Here is a 13,140-nt window from a genome sequence, read left to right on the forward strand (position 1 = left end):
TATGGTGGAGCTCTCTTAGTTAAATTATATGAACAAATAAATATGGTGGGTCGATACTAATTTTAATTAGTTTCTTATTATGAAACATGGACAAGGATAAACACGGAGCAAATGACATGATATAATATAATCATTTTTTTTTAGAGAAAAAAATTTCAATTATATCTAAGTTTACTATTTAAGATTTGTTGTCAAGACATGCATACATTTGTGTCTCAAATCTTTTAGATATATGTGGGAAATACAAACTTCTCCTATATTATAAATACAATTTATATATATTTTAAAATAAAAAATTTAAAATTTTGATAATCCACTACGGGTTTATTCTTGAATATTTATCTAAAATAATAATAAAAAAAAAAAGTTTACAAGTAGGTAAATCAAAGGATCTAGTTAATGAGTGACTATGACATTCCACCCATCTCATAATTTAGACATTATTATTTAACAAAATTTTGAATTTCAAGACTTGGATAACAAAACCGACAATCCCATTGCTTTCATAATATTAGAAAGAAAGACATAATAAAAAGAATATGTAAAAGAACCCGATGCTTTGATTATTATATCGTACCACTATAAAAGCAACCGGTGTTTTCCAAAGTTGATTTAAATTGCAAAAATTGAAGAAAATCTCATCATCATTTGCTTTCGACATGATTTTTCAAATATCGTAAACCCAATAATTGAGTAACGCTGGGCCACCGTTCAACTTTTCACAAGATTTTCACACTTCAAATGATGCAACTGATTATGACATTCAAGACCCCAACTCATTTAATAATTGTACTCACATGATCCAAAAACACAAGTGTACATAAATTACTCCAGAAAGACAACTAAAAAGTATTGAGTCAAAAGTATGTAACAAATTTTTTTTTTTTTTTTTTAAAAGAAATTAATACTGAGAATTTCCATTAAGGGCGGGTAAACACTTACCTCAGCTCCAGAACTAAGTAAGCACAAGCGTACAAATAAATCTATTCTTCTCTTTCTCTCCTCTTTATTCTTTCTCCCTTCCTTTCTCTCTCTTTCTGTGTCTATTCTAAAGTTTCCTCCTTTCTTCTGTATGTTTATGGTTTTATTCTTTGGGCAATTCTTCTTTCTCTGGGTTTTGCAGCTCTCAGTTTGCTTATTCTTGCCGAGAAATTAACCTTGCCTGTTGTCTGAATCGACCACTTCTAAAAGGTAATTTTAGTTTCTCTGGCCGCAGTTTATTTTTTTACTGTTTCTTTCATTCAATGACTTGTTGTTCTTGGTGCTTCTTTATTTATTGTTTTGATCAAGTAGAATGCATGTGTTAATGAGATCTGCTTTTTCTGCTTTTTTGGTGTTTGATTCAAGAATTTGATTTCTTTCTTTACTTATCTGCGGAGATATGTGTTTCTGCAATAAAGACTTGTAGTTGTTAGTTCTTGAAAGCTGTTTGTTGGTTTGTTCGAACTTTTTGTGACCTTTGAGCATAGATATAATAATAGGTTTGCAAAAAGGAAAAAAGAGAGAAGGTTTTTGATCAACTCGGTGGCTAATGAAAGATTTTAGTTCCATTCTGGCGGGGCTTCTGTTTGATTTTCTGTTTTGTTAATTTGCTCTAGTTATGTCACTTGGATTATAGATTCTTACTGGCCTTTAAAGTGTAGGGAACCAGCAATTAATTCCTTTGATATACAATCAGATCACTTTCTTGAGTTTCGTTTATCTGGAAGTTTGTTAGTCTGATGGTACAGTGCTTAATCCTCAGTTTGATTGCTAATTAAACTAGCGAAAGTGAAATGTGGAACCCCAACAAATGTTACTCTTTATCTGTATAAGCTAAATACTACTGGTGCTCTGTTGCATTGAGGTTTTGAAATTACAACGATGAAGATAAATTCTGATGAAGTGTGTAAATGCTCCATCAGTCAAATAAAATTTAAAATTGAGATAAAAGATGGGAGAAATCCTCTCCTCTAATAAACAAACACAGGTTTTGAATCTTCAATTAGAGGGTTCAGAGGAGAGTCTGAGGTTTATTTCAGGATGTCTCATTGGTTTAGAGCCAGTTTTCAGTTGAATTTAAAACTTATACTTGCTTGACTTGTTTCCTTTATTACTGTTAATCCTGATTTATTAGAAAATAAGGAATATAAAAATTTCTGACTTTTTATTAGGTTATATATTTGAATTTGATTGCTGACTAGTTTTTCTTTAGTGATTTGAATTTAGGCTTTTAGTCAACTGGAAATGGAATTCACAGAAATTTCTTTGTTTGATTCTTTACCAGGGTGCATCTATAATCTCTTGTACCTGAATCTTGCACATTTGGACTGTGATTTGGTCCAATATTGGTGTTCTGCTGAAAGAAATACATGTTACTGACGAATTTGATGGAAGAAAAGCAACTGGATTTTAATCAGCCATTTCTATCTGTGAGGCGGTTCTCATCAATAGTGACCACCTCAGAAGCTGAAGTTAAAAGAAAAACAGTTAATTCAGTTCCCAAAATACCTCCTCTTCCTGCTTACAAATCAGAGTTGAAATCAGGTCCAATCAGGAACCCAGGAACTGTTCCTTTCGTGTGGGAGCAAACGCCAGGAAGGCCCAAGAATGAAAGCAAATCACAAACTCGAGCTCTTGAGCGACCTCCCATTGCCCCAAAGCTTCCACCTGGAAGGATTTTGAATGTTAAAAAGCAGCCTTTGGACAAAGCTCCTGAAGGTACAAACAGTAAATGTTACCAGACAGGAATTGTTCGAACCACTTCTAAAAGTGTTCCACTTGCTGACAAGAATGCAATTAAACGTGAGAGTTCCAAAGAGGGGATGGAAGAGACAGAAAGCTCTACCACAGAGGATGGTGATGAGGCTTTTGTGGATGCACTTGATACACTTTCCCGCACTGAATCATTCTTCTTGAACTGTAGTGTAAGTGGTGTGAGCGGGTTGGATGATGCAGAAGTGAAACCTACAGGAACATTCTCAACCGATCCGCAGACTCGGGATTTCATGATGGGTCGATTTTTGCCTGCAGCAAAGGCAATTGCTTCAGAAGCACCACATTATACTACTAGAAAGAAACCTATTGTGTGTGAGCAACCAAGACAGATAAAGAAGATTGTTGATATCAGTAAGCGACAGCCTCCTAAACAATACAGTTCAAACAATTTACATTTTCACGCTCAAGATGAGAGGTGGGAAGAAAGTGATGATGAAGATGATTATGATGTACCTGAAAGCTCATCAGCTTCAGTTTGTGGGTTACTTCCTCGATTTTGCTTGAAAAGTTCGTTTTGCCTTATGAATCCAGTGCCTGGGATGAGGCTGCAAGAGCGGGAACCAATTTCTTTGGGCTATCACAGAGCACAGGCTAGTTCTTGCAGTGGGACTGAGCATGAGGTATCTAAATTGTCGTCCTTTGTACTGACTCCATTATTGTTTTTATTCTGTATGCTCTGTCATCATCTTTAGGGAACTGTTGTTGAATATATTAGCATTGTTCTTGCAGAAGGTAAGAGTGGCGGTATATGAGCAGAGTTCCTCAGTTGGATCTCTAAGAGCAAAGACACAAGAAAATAAACTTGACCTGAAATATAAAGCCAGCCAAGTAGCTTCTGGAGGTGAAGGTCACAAATTAGATGGATCATCTCTGTACAGGCGTTTGCAGGGTAATGTGGTACCACCTAACCAAAATGCAAATTGCCAGTCTCCCGTCAGTAATGAAATAAGGTTTCTTGAGATTCCTGAAAATGCTAAGAACCTGAAGCTGAATGATTCTGATCCACAGAGAAAAGGCATCAAGAATTTCCGGGAACTATTGGCCAATGAGAGCACTAATTTGGAATCAGGCTTAACAAGTCCCGTTGAGAAAACTTTGTACATAGATTCTGTACATAAGGTGAAATCTCTGAGTTCAAATTGCAGTTCTTCAGACTCAAAGAGGCTAAGTGATGGCAGAGGAGATGAATTAAATGTTCTTGTAAAAAGTATGGGAATGGAAGAAGCAGCTTCTATACATTCATCACTTCATGATGTCAAGCAGTTGAATGTTGTGGCAATGTTGGAACCTAAAATTATGGAGTTTATTCATTCCAAAAATCTATCTTCTCCTGACACAGCTGCCCAGGGTGTGCAGATTGATGTAAAAAATAGTTCCACAGAGGATCAAGTTCTCACTAACAATTTAATTAAACAGACAAGCACAAAAGTGGCTGGCAGTGAGAAGTTTGATCTAGCTTTACAAAGTGAACTGCAAGGGAAATTGAACAATCAAGATTTTCGTGGTGTCGTCCAGGATTCTATTTCATCAACTAGATCAAAAATGGGTGATGATGGAAAAATTGACACTCAAAGCCAACCATTAAGTAGCGCGGAAGGATCTCATGGCCTATATTTACAACTTCCTCTTCCCCTGCCTCCACCAAAATCTCCGTCAGACTCTTGGCTGAAGCGGACTTTGCCTACTGTTTCCGTGGGGAAATCATCCACTTGGTCTTCTCTTGGTACACTTAACTGTACTGGAGTTCAGGGTTCCAAGTCTCCCTCTGTTGATCCCAAGTGGGAAACCATCGTCAAAACCTCTAATGTACAGCATGGACACTTGCGTTTCTCTGAGGTAGTTTACAACTTTTCTTTCCCTTTTATTTCATCTTTACCAGAATGCAAACCAGTTTAAGCTGACTTTTGGTCTTCAATTTCTATTGTCTCTCAGGAACTACTTACTCCTATACCAGAAGTATAGAACAATAGAAGCCTTAACCCCATGGACTCGTGTATATGCTTGGTTGTGATGTCCATAATTTTAATGGCGATAAGGGTTCTCAAAGTACTTTCTCATCTTCTTGAAAAAGTACTCTCCTCCTCCAAGGTGCTCCTTCCCATACTCAGTATACAGCGGGCAATTGTAAATCTACTTGCCCATTAATATCCTGTAATAAGAAATTGCATTTAGTCAAAATCATGTAAATCTCTTCTATCACTGAACGTAAGGTTGTTGGGCTTTGTATTTTCAATACATTTTTCTTATTAAAGGGAATCTTTACAGTTGTATTTCTTTTTTATAATAAAAGGAGAAGAAGACTACTACTACTTTTTTTACATGATTTGTCAATCCAAATAATGACTGATTCTTGCCAGGCTTTTTGGAGTTTGATAATGGAACTGGATGTTTTATAAAAGATATTTCATCAACATTTCCAATTCCATGTGAGGTCGTTTTAGCTTTCTGAACCTTTTTACCGTCTTCCTTGTGCGGACGCTAAGTTTATTTTATTGCAAAGATGGCAGGCACAAGGTGAATCATACCACTAGAAATGTTATACATCTCAATTGAATCAACATATCCTAAATTTCTTAGTAAATACAATTAAATTATCCTTTTATTTTATTTTATTTATTTTTTATCTTGGGGTCATGAGGTGAGGCTATATACACCTGACCTTTATATCCTTTTCATCACTAAATTTGTCCCTACATAAATTTTACTTATCAGGACTTATCTTTAATAGACCTCTCACATCCACAAACCAATCACATCGTCTCTTCGTGTCATTACTTAAATTTTCTCAATGAAAATATGTACTTTGAAACTTCAAAATCCAACTTGAATTTAATGTTCTTGGAAGCTTCGTAGGATATTCAATTAGCTTGGCTTCAAATGATAATATTATGTGAACGCTATATGCTGTTCCGACTCTAGAGAGTCACTTTAGTTATTTCATATAATTTTCAAAGCATTGTACCATTGAGATGGAGTTTAAATTGTCAACGCCCTGTTATTACCTACAAACCTACATCAAAGATTTTGAAGCGGTCTTACAAACAAAAGTACTCTTGAAGCTTCCAAAATCCACATCTTGATAAATTTCATAGAAGTGTACAAAACACCTTAAGCAGCACGATATTGAATTTAACTTGTAGATGTCGTCACATTGACGACTAGTCCTTGCTTCTTCATCTATATATACTGGCTAGGAGTAGAAGAGGAAGAAACATCAAATTAAAATGGCAAGAGTTGTTGGTTATTGATGGTGGTGGCCCTGCAGGAAGCAATTTTGGGGGACTTTTTTCTGCTTTGCGCGGTGGTTGCATCAGTTTCAATGATATCGATGGTCGTATTCGCTTGTGGTGACAGCACCTCGGGGAACCGTCGTAGTGGAGGTGGAGGAGGAGGAGGAGGAGGATGCGGAGTAGGAGGATGTGGAGGCGGAGGTGGTGGTGGCTGTTGAAAGAAACAAATAAAGCGAGCAACTTCTTGAAATTTTTGTTGTTGTCAGAGGCCTTAGATTTGGTATTATATTTTCTAGGAGTATTTACATATGTGTTATTCCAGTCATGCATTACTAGTTTGTAAAGTCAAATTTTTATCGGATTTTTTTCTTTCATATCACCTTGAAAATCAATAACGAATGAAATCTTGTACATTTTAGGGATGAGAAGATTCACTTCATAATGCGAAATAACTTTTTATACGTATACATTTAATTAAATTAATTGATTTCATACTTTCGTTAAGATCGATCTAAGTCCTAAAAAAAATAAAATTTTTAAATAATCCACAATTTCCGTATAAACGTTCTCTGCTTTAACTAACTTTTGCTAGAATTTATAATAAGCAACGTCCAGAGTTAATTTTTGTTGATGCTTGATTTTGACACCAACGACTCGCACATGCAAAGTGCTAAGCGGGCTTAGAAATCACATGTGATAAAGAAACATGAAATGAAACAATGAATAAGAAGCGATATTTAAAATAGCTCGGATGCTCAAAAGCGAATCCTACGTCCATTGCTATTGTATTAATGAATGGATAAAATCGGGTCGCGTGAGGCAAGCTGAGTTACAATCTAGAGAGAGAGAGAGAGAGAGAGAGAGAGAGAGAGTATAAGCTGTTTTAGACTAAGATCAGCAAATCCTGTAAATGAGAGGGATGGCTTCTATTTATAGTGGGAGAGTTCAAGGTAATGATTACAAGTCTGCAAGTAGGTAGGTGTCGTATAAATTCTTCTTTGCATCCCATTGGTTATCTGCATGAGAAATATCCTCAAATTACGTAGGACTTGTGCAGGAGGATAATCCCTAACCACTCGCAAGCTTGGCACTTACCTGCTGCACTGACAAGAACCATACCTCTTCTGTCACCGCGCGATGTGGCAGTGCTTGGACAACACAAAACCTTCCTAAACCCTGATTGACTCTTGCTGACGAGAATCCATGTCAACCCTAACTTTTCAGGCATAACAGAAGTCCCCCAATTTTTAAGGTTTAAGGATTGAACCTTGAGAACTTCATAATTATGCAGCGACTTGGCTTGTCTCGAATGATGCTTGGTCGAGCTGACCAAGCTGTAAGGAGGTTGCAGCACATGTCTCTAAGGATAGTACAAGCGACCTGAGGTGGCCTTCTTCCACAAGTTCAATGACCTGGATCAGGCCCCACTCAGTGCCGTACCGATGCGCTTCAAATCTCATCCGCGGTCCGCGACCTGATAATACTTAGCATATTTTTACCAAGGACAAGGAATCGCATTGTCTCGAAATCGATATGCAGCGAAGAGTGTTCTGCCCTAACGACCTCTTCAGATGTTATCCGTTGCGCTTGACAGCTAATCCGTTTAACAAAATAATCTTTATTCTGATAGACGTGTCTAGTCGCAATAAGTGCCAACCATGTGCATTAAATGCAAGTTATGCTAAAACGACATTCCCTTTCAGGGCATTAAATGCGGATGAGGGTGCATTTAATGTGGAGGAGATAATCGAGTCGTCGCTTGGTTGTTCCAATGGAGGGAAGCATCGATTGGCATTCTCGAAGCGTGGCAGTTACTTCTTCTTGCGGATTGATGACATGTGGTTGCAATCAATGGTGAGAAACGTATTCTGCGAAAGCGTCGCTTACCTTAGGGAAATCAATTGTCGCTTCCTCCCCCTATAAAACCCAAGGCTCACCTTAAGCTTTGTCACAAAACTCATACTTTCAGAGAAAGAACAAAGCTCTCACGAGACCAGTCTCCCTATTTTCCAATTGGTGCGTACCTTTTGTTTACGGCAGAAAATCCGTTCCCCGCAGCTAAGAGGTAAGGAGGATTTCTCCTTTACATTTCTTTTACTATTTTGTTGATAGCTTGTCTTGACAACAATGGTGGGTGTGAACTGTTTGGTGAACCTTTGTGGTGCGTGTTTATGGGAAATTGTGAGGACAAGGCTTTTTCTTTCATAAAGAGTAAACATTTGGGGCACGAATCCTTGGGGGTGGTCCCCAAGGGTTTCTAGGGTTTAAGGAAGGTACATTAGGGTTTCTTTTATCCTTCCATGTCATTGTACTTTTCAGAGCTCAGGAGTGATGGATGCCTCAGTAACCAGGATAACCGAAGGGATGAGCTCGCAAGTGTAGGACGCCCCAGCGGGTCCCGTGCAAGAGATTCTATAAATGGTCACCCGAGATGAGATACAAAAGGCAGTAGACCAATATGCACTTAGCATGGACGTCTACTAGCATAGAATGTATACAACTCAGAATCCCCCAGAGGGAATGGCCGCGATCTCCGAGGCTATTTTCAAATGCAGGGCATTGATACCTTTTCACCTGTTCATTAGGTCGATCCTCGATCACTTTGAGGTCACACCACTGCAATTGACACCCAACGCGTATATGATAGCTGTTGCTATGTATATCGCATGTGGTCTCGGCCAGTTGACTACGCTGGAGCTTACATGCTTCTATTACTTAAAGAAGACCAAAGACAAAGACTCTTTTTACCTCTCGAAGCGATCTACGATTGAGGGAGACATATTTGGTTACCCAAGTAATGTTGGGGCCTATGAAACCAAATTTTTCTTTTTTTAATATGATGGCGTCTACCAATTTAGGGAACCTAGTAGGTTTTCCCCTCTTTTACTTTGCGAATTTTTTCTTTTCCTTCAGTTTTTGCTCTCTAACGAACTTTTTCGTCTCTTTGCAGGAAACAAGACGACTAGGTTGACGACTCTAACTAATTTCAACCGAATCGTAGCATTCGGTAATCTGTCTGAGCAAAGTTACGACGCGAGACTGCTTATGACTATCGCCAACCTAATGAAATACGGTTTCTTCAATTCTGAAGTGTCTCTAGAACCCTTAGTTCGTAAGTGTCCGCATACTTTAGAAATTCTTTCCTTTGCATGCAGTGAGCTTTTTCACTAATCATACTTTCATATAGCGACCATGCTACCTAGAGTTTCGAGGCCGACGATAAGGACCAGGGGGTTCGTTTTTCCCCGGGTTGCCCCGACCGAGCCAACCGAGGCGATCCCTGGTAATACCCGCGTTGGAGGGACACATGTGGGTGCTCAAACACCCATAGAACGCCTAGGGGAAACTTCTCGGCCCGCAGCTACTCGCGCCCCTAAGCAGAAAACCATGGGCCAAAAAACTAGGAAGAGAAAGCAGCTGCAGGCTGAGGAATCAGAGTCCGAGCCAGAGGGCTTAGGGGCGCAACCCGGGAGGTCATAGCCTTACTAGGCCTTTTGCTTAGGGGCGACCCCGAGGCACGCACTTGGCATTTCGATAGTCCCAGAGCGCTTGTGCAGAGGACAAGGGGAGGTCGCGGTCCCCCGAAGGAAAGCGGGTAAAGAGCCGATTGGCGAGATGCTAGTTCCTTCAAGGGCTAATACACCTGTGTTGGACTCTATGGGACAACTTCCGGAACACCTACAGCTGGTGGTGTATACCCTATTGGAGTGCCAAATTGCTATGGCTTTTGAAGAGTTCGTGGCCTCTTGACATGCAGACCTGATTACTACAACGCTCCTGCTGCAAAACCAGGTAAGGTAGCTCGTCCTCGTCGAGGATTTCCTAATATCGGTTGGTTTTCATACCCTTTATGCTTTTAAGAAAAATGGAGCTTAAGCCTTTTTTCCTTTCTCACGCAGTCTCTGCTCGCTTGCACTTGGCCCAACAGAAGACCATCCTGGACTCTGTGGGGGGGCTCCATGAGCTAAGAGAAGAAAATGCGAAGCTGAAGTAGGACCTAGCGGCTATGGACGCAGAGACAAAGACATATCACATTCAGGTGAACCAATACCTGTTAGAAAAGAACTCTGCCCTTCGCACAATAGAGTTCCAGAAGGCTGAGTTCGAGAAGAGAGGCGAAGAGATCAAAGAGCTCCAAAGGATGAGAGGATAGTGGCCAGACTCACCAAAGAGTGTGGCGAGAAAGAGTAGGAGCTACAAGCAAACTCCGAATGGGCTATGAAGACAGAGGAAGAAAGAGCTCGGTTGTGGGAAAACACCGAGAAGCAGAAGAGAGCACTGGAGATGAACCTCGAAATTTCCCAAGGGCGGGTCACTTCATTAACTTATAAGATGAAGCGACAAAGCCTGAAAATTGAGAGAAAAGCCGCTGACTAGGCAATTTAGGCCATCTATAGCTTGCGGCCAAGGAACTCGGGGATGGACCTTTCCGACCTTCCGATCGAATACTAGAACATCCTTACTTCCATGGCGGACGTTGATAATTACATCGAGGAGGAAGAGGAATAAGAGTCTCCTCCAGAGGGCGATCAGCCAGAGGAATATGTCCCAGAGGACCCAACAGTTGACCGGGTGGTCGGCAACCAACCGAGGGATACGGAGGTCGCACCCGTAGGGCCTATAGGTGGACACCAGTGATCGCTTTTGCACAACCTCGCTTTTAACTTTGTTTCTGCATTTCCTAATTCTCTATACTTACCTCTACTATATATATAAATAAAAGAAATATTTTCTAGCCATTTGTGATAGCACTTATAATTTTGCGTACTCCACAAGACTAATGTTACATATGCGAACAGAAAGCTTGCAAAAACATTGCAACGAACAAGATCATATAAGATAAATTCACTTAAGAGTGATCTCATTTACAAAGTTTACAAGCAAGGAATTTTTTTACAAGGAAATTAAAAATTAAGTGAAAGTTCGAAATTATTGGTAATAAGGGCGAAGATACTTAGCATTCCAAGCTCGCGGTACCTCAGAACCATTAAGTCTTTTGAGGGGATACATTCCTAGTCGTATGACCTTAGTGATGCGGTTTGGGCCTTCCCAGTTAGGTCCTAATACCCATGTGCTCAGTTCCCTTGTACCGAAAAGGACTTCTTTCAGAATTAGGTCGCCGACCTGAAAGTCTCTTCTCCTGACCTTAGAGTCAAAGAACCTTTTTGCACGCTACTGGTAGGATGCTATCCTTAACTGAGCCGTGTCACATTATTCTTCAACTAAGTTCAGACTTGCATGTAGAAGTGCTTCATTGTCTGTTTCATTGAGTAGGTCTCTCTTAAGTGAACCAGTCCTTACTTCCACTGAGATCATAGCCTCGTAGCCATATGCTAGCAAGAAGGGCGTTTCTGAAGTAGAGGTTCTCGGAGTTGTTCTATATGCCCATAAAATTTATGGGAGGTCGTCGACCCAATTACTCTTGGCAGCCCCAAGCTTAGCCTTCAGAGTGTGCTTAATGGTCTTATTGACAGCTTCAACCTGACCATTGGCTTGCGGCCTTGTGATTGAGGCGAACTTTTTAGGGATGCCCAGCTCACCGCAAAACTACTTGAATTCCTCATTGTCGAACTGCTTCCCATTATCAGAGATGAGTGTGTGACGAATTCCGTAGCAGCACACTCTATTTTTGAAGATGAAGTCTTTGAGTTTCTTGGTAGTGATCGCGGCCAATGGTTCAGCCTCGAGTCATTTGGTGAAGTAATCCACTGCGACCACAACATACTTAAGCCCTTCCTTTTTAGCTGGCATAGGCCTAATAAGATCAATTTCCCACATGGAAAATGGCCAAGGGCTGGTCATGGTTATCAGTTAGTGGGAAGGAGCTCGTGGTATGTCTGTGAACCGCTAGCACTTGTCACACTTTTTTACGAAGTTGAAAGTGTCTTCCTGAAGTAGGGGCTAGTAGTACCATTAACGGACAATTTTGTTGGCAAAAGATCGCGTGGCTGTGTGATTACCGCAGATCCCTTCATGTATCTCTCTCATGACATAATCTGCTTCTTCATTGGTTACACATCGAAGGAGAGGGGCACTAAACCCTCACCTGTACAACTGATCTCCTATGAGTGTGTAACGAGCAGCTCTGGTGCATAAGATTTTTGCCTTAGTCTTGTCATTGGAAAAGTCCTATCTCGAAGATACTGAATAATTGGAGTCATCCAAGAAATTGACTTTGTTGTAGCCATGGCCTGCTCGGGCGAGCTGATATTAGGAATCTCTTTGTATCGAACATGAATACTTTTTAGCGCATCTGAGTCTAGCGACGAGGCTATTCTTGCTAAGGCATCTACGACAGAGTTACTATCTCTAGGAATCTGTCTGATCGTGAAGTGCTTGAAAGACTCGAGTGTAGCCTTAGCTTTCTTCAGATAACTGAGCATGTTTTCTTCCTTGGCTTGATATTCTCCCAAGATCTGATTGACAACCAGCTGGGAATCGCTGTGAATACTGATCGTGCTTAACCCCATTTCTTTTTCCAATCACAGGCCAACGAGTAGCACTTCGTATTCGGCTTCGTTGTTCGTAGCTTAGAACCCAAATCGAAGAATTCCATGGATGCGAGTCCCTTTGGGATTGAGGAGGAGAAGACTTGCCCCGACTCTTTTTATGTTCGAGGAACCATCAACATAGAGGCTCCAGGTCGATAAGTTTCGAATGATTTTTTAGGTGACTTCGCTGGCTCGCTGCTCAGATTCCTGATTCGGTTGGTACGAGAACTCTGAAATGAAATCGACAACAGTCTGCCCTTTAATGGTTGCTTTTGGTCTATAATGTAGATCGAACTAACTCAGTTCCATTGCCTATTTGAATAACTTACCTGAAGCCTCTGGCTTCTGAAGGACTTGCCTGAGCGGATAGTTGGTCAAGACATGGATTGTGTGGGCATGGAAGTAGGGTCGCAACTTTCTGGAGGCGATCAGCAGGACATAAGCTAATCGCTTCATTTTTGAATACTACATATCGGCGTCCAACAATCGCTTGCTCGCGTAATATACTAGCCATTGGACTCTGCTTTTCTCCCGAATGAGAGTTGCATTGATCGCATGCTGAGAGACGAACAAGTACAAGAGTAGAATTTCCTCGGGGAAAGGCTTGAACAGGAGATGTGGCTTTTCGAGGTGCTCTTTTATACTCTGAAAAGTCTGCTCGC

General features: G+C 40.4%; 1 protein-coding gene across 1 annotated transcript; it reads left to right on the top strand.

Moving 5' to 3' along the window:
• Positions 1 to 947: 947 nt before the first annotated feature.
• Positions 948 to 6,205, top strand: LOC116114056. Its single transcript, XM_031400212.1, has 5 exons — positions 948 to 1,191; positions 2,267 to 3,377; positions 3,487 to 4,593; positions 4,690 to 4,713; positions 6,023 to 6,205. Exons 2-5 carry the CDS (start codon positions 2,370 to 2,372, stop codon positions 6,203 to 6,205), a joined length of 2,322 nt encoding a protein of 773 aa, XP_031256072.1. The 5' UTR covers positions 948 to 1,191; positions 2,267 to 2,369.
• Positions 6,206 to 13,140: the final 6,935 nt, after the last annotated feature.

Source organism: Pistacia vera, unplaced genomic scaffold, assembly GCF_008641045.1.
Source record: "Pistacia vera cultivar Batoury unplaced genomic scaffold, PisVer_v2 Contig7, whole genome shotgun sequence".
Classification (NCBI taxonomy): Eukaryota; Viridiplantae; Streptophyta; class Magnoliopsida; order Sapindales; family Anacardiaceae; genus Pistacia; species Pistacia vera.

Coding starts and splice junctions, on each gene's coding strand:
- LOC116114056 (XM_031400212.1), top strand. CDS start 2,370: ATGGAAGAAAAGCAACTGGATTTTAATCAGCCATTTCTATCTGTGAGG. Junction 3,378..3,486: donor GCAGTGGGACTGAGCATGAG/GTATCTAAATTG, acceptor TTGTTCTTGCAG/AAGGTAAGAGTGGCGGTATA. Junction 4,714..6,022: donor TACTTACTCCTATACCAGAA/GTATAGAACAAT, acceptor GTGGCCCTGCAG/GAAGCAATTTTGGGGGACTT.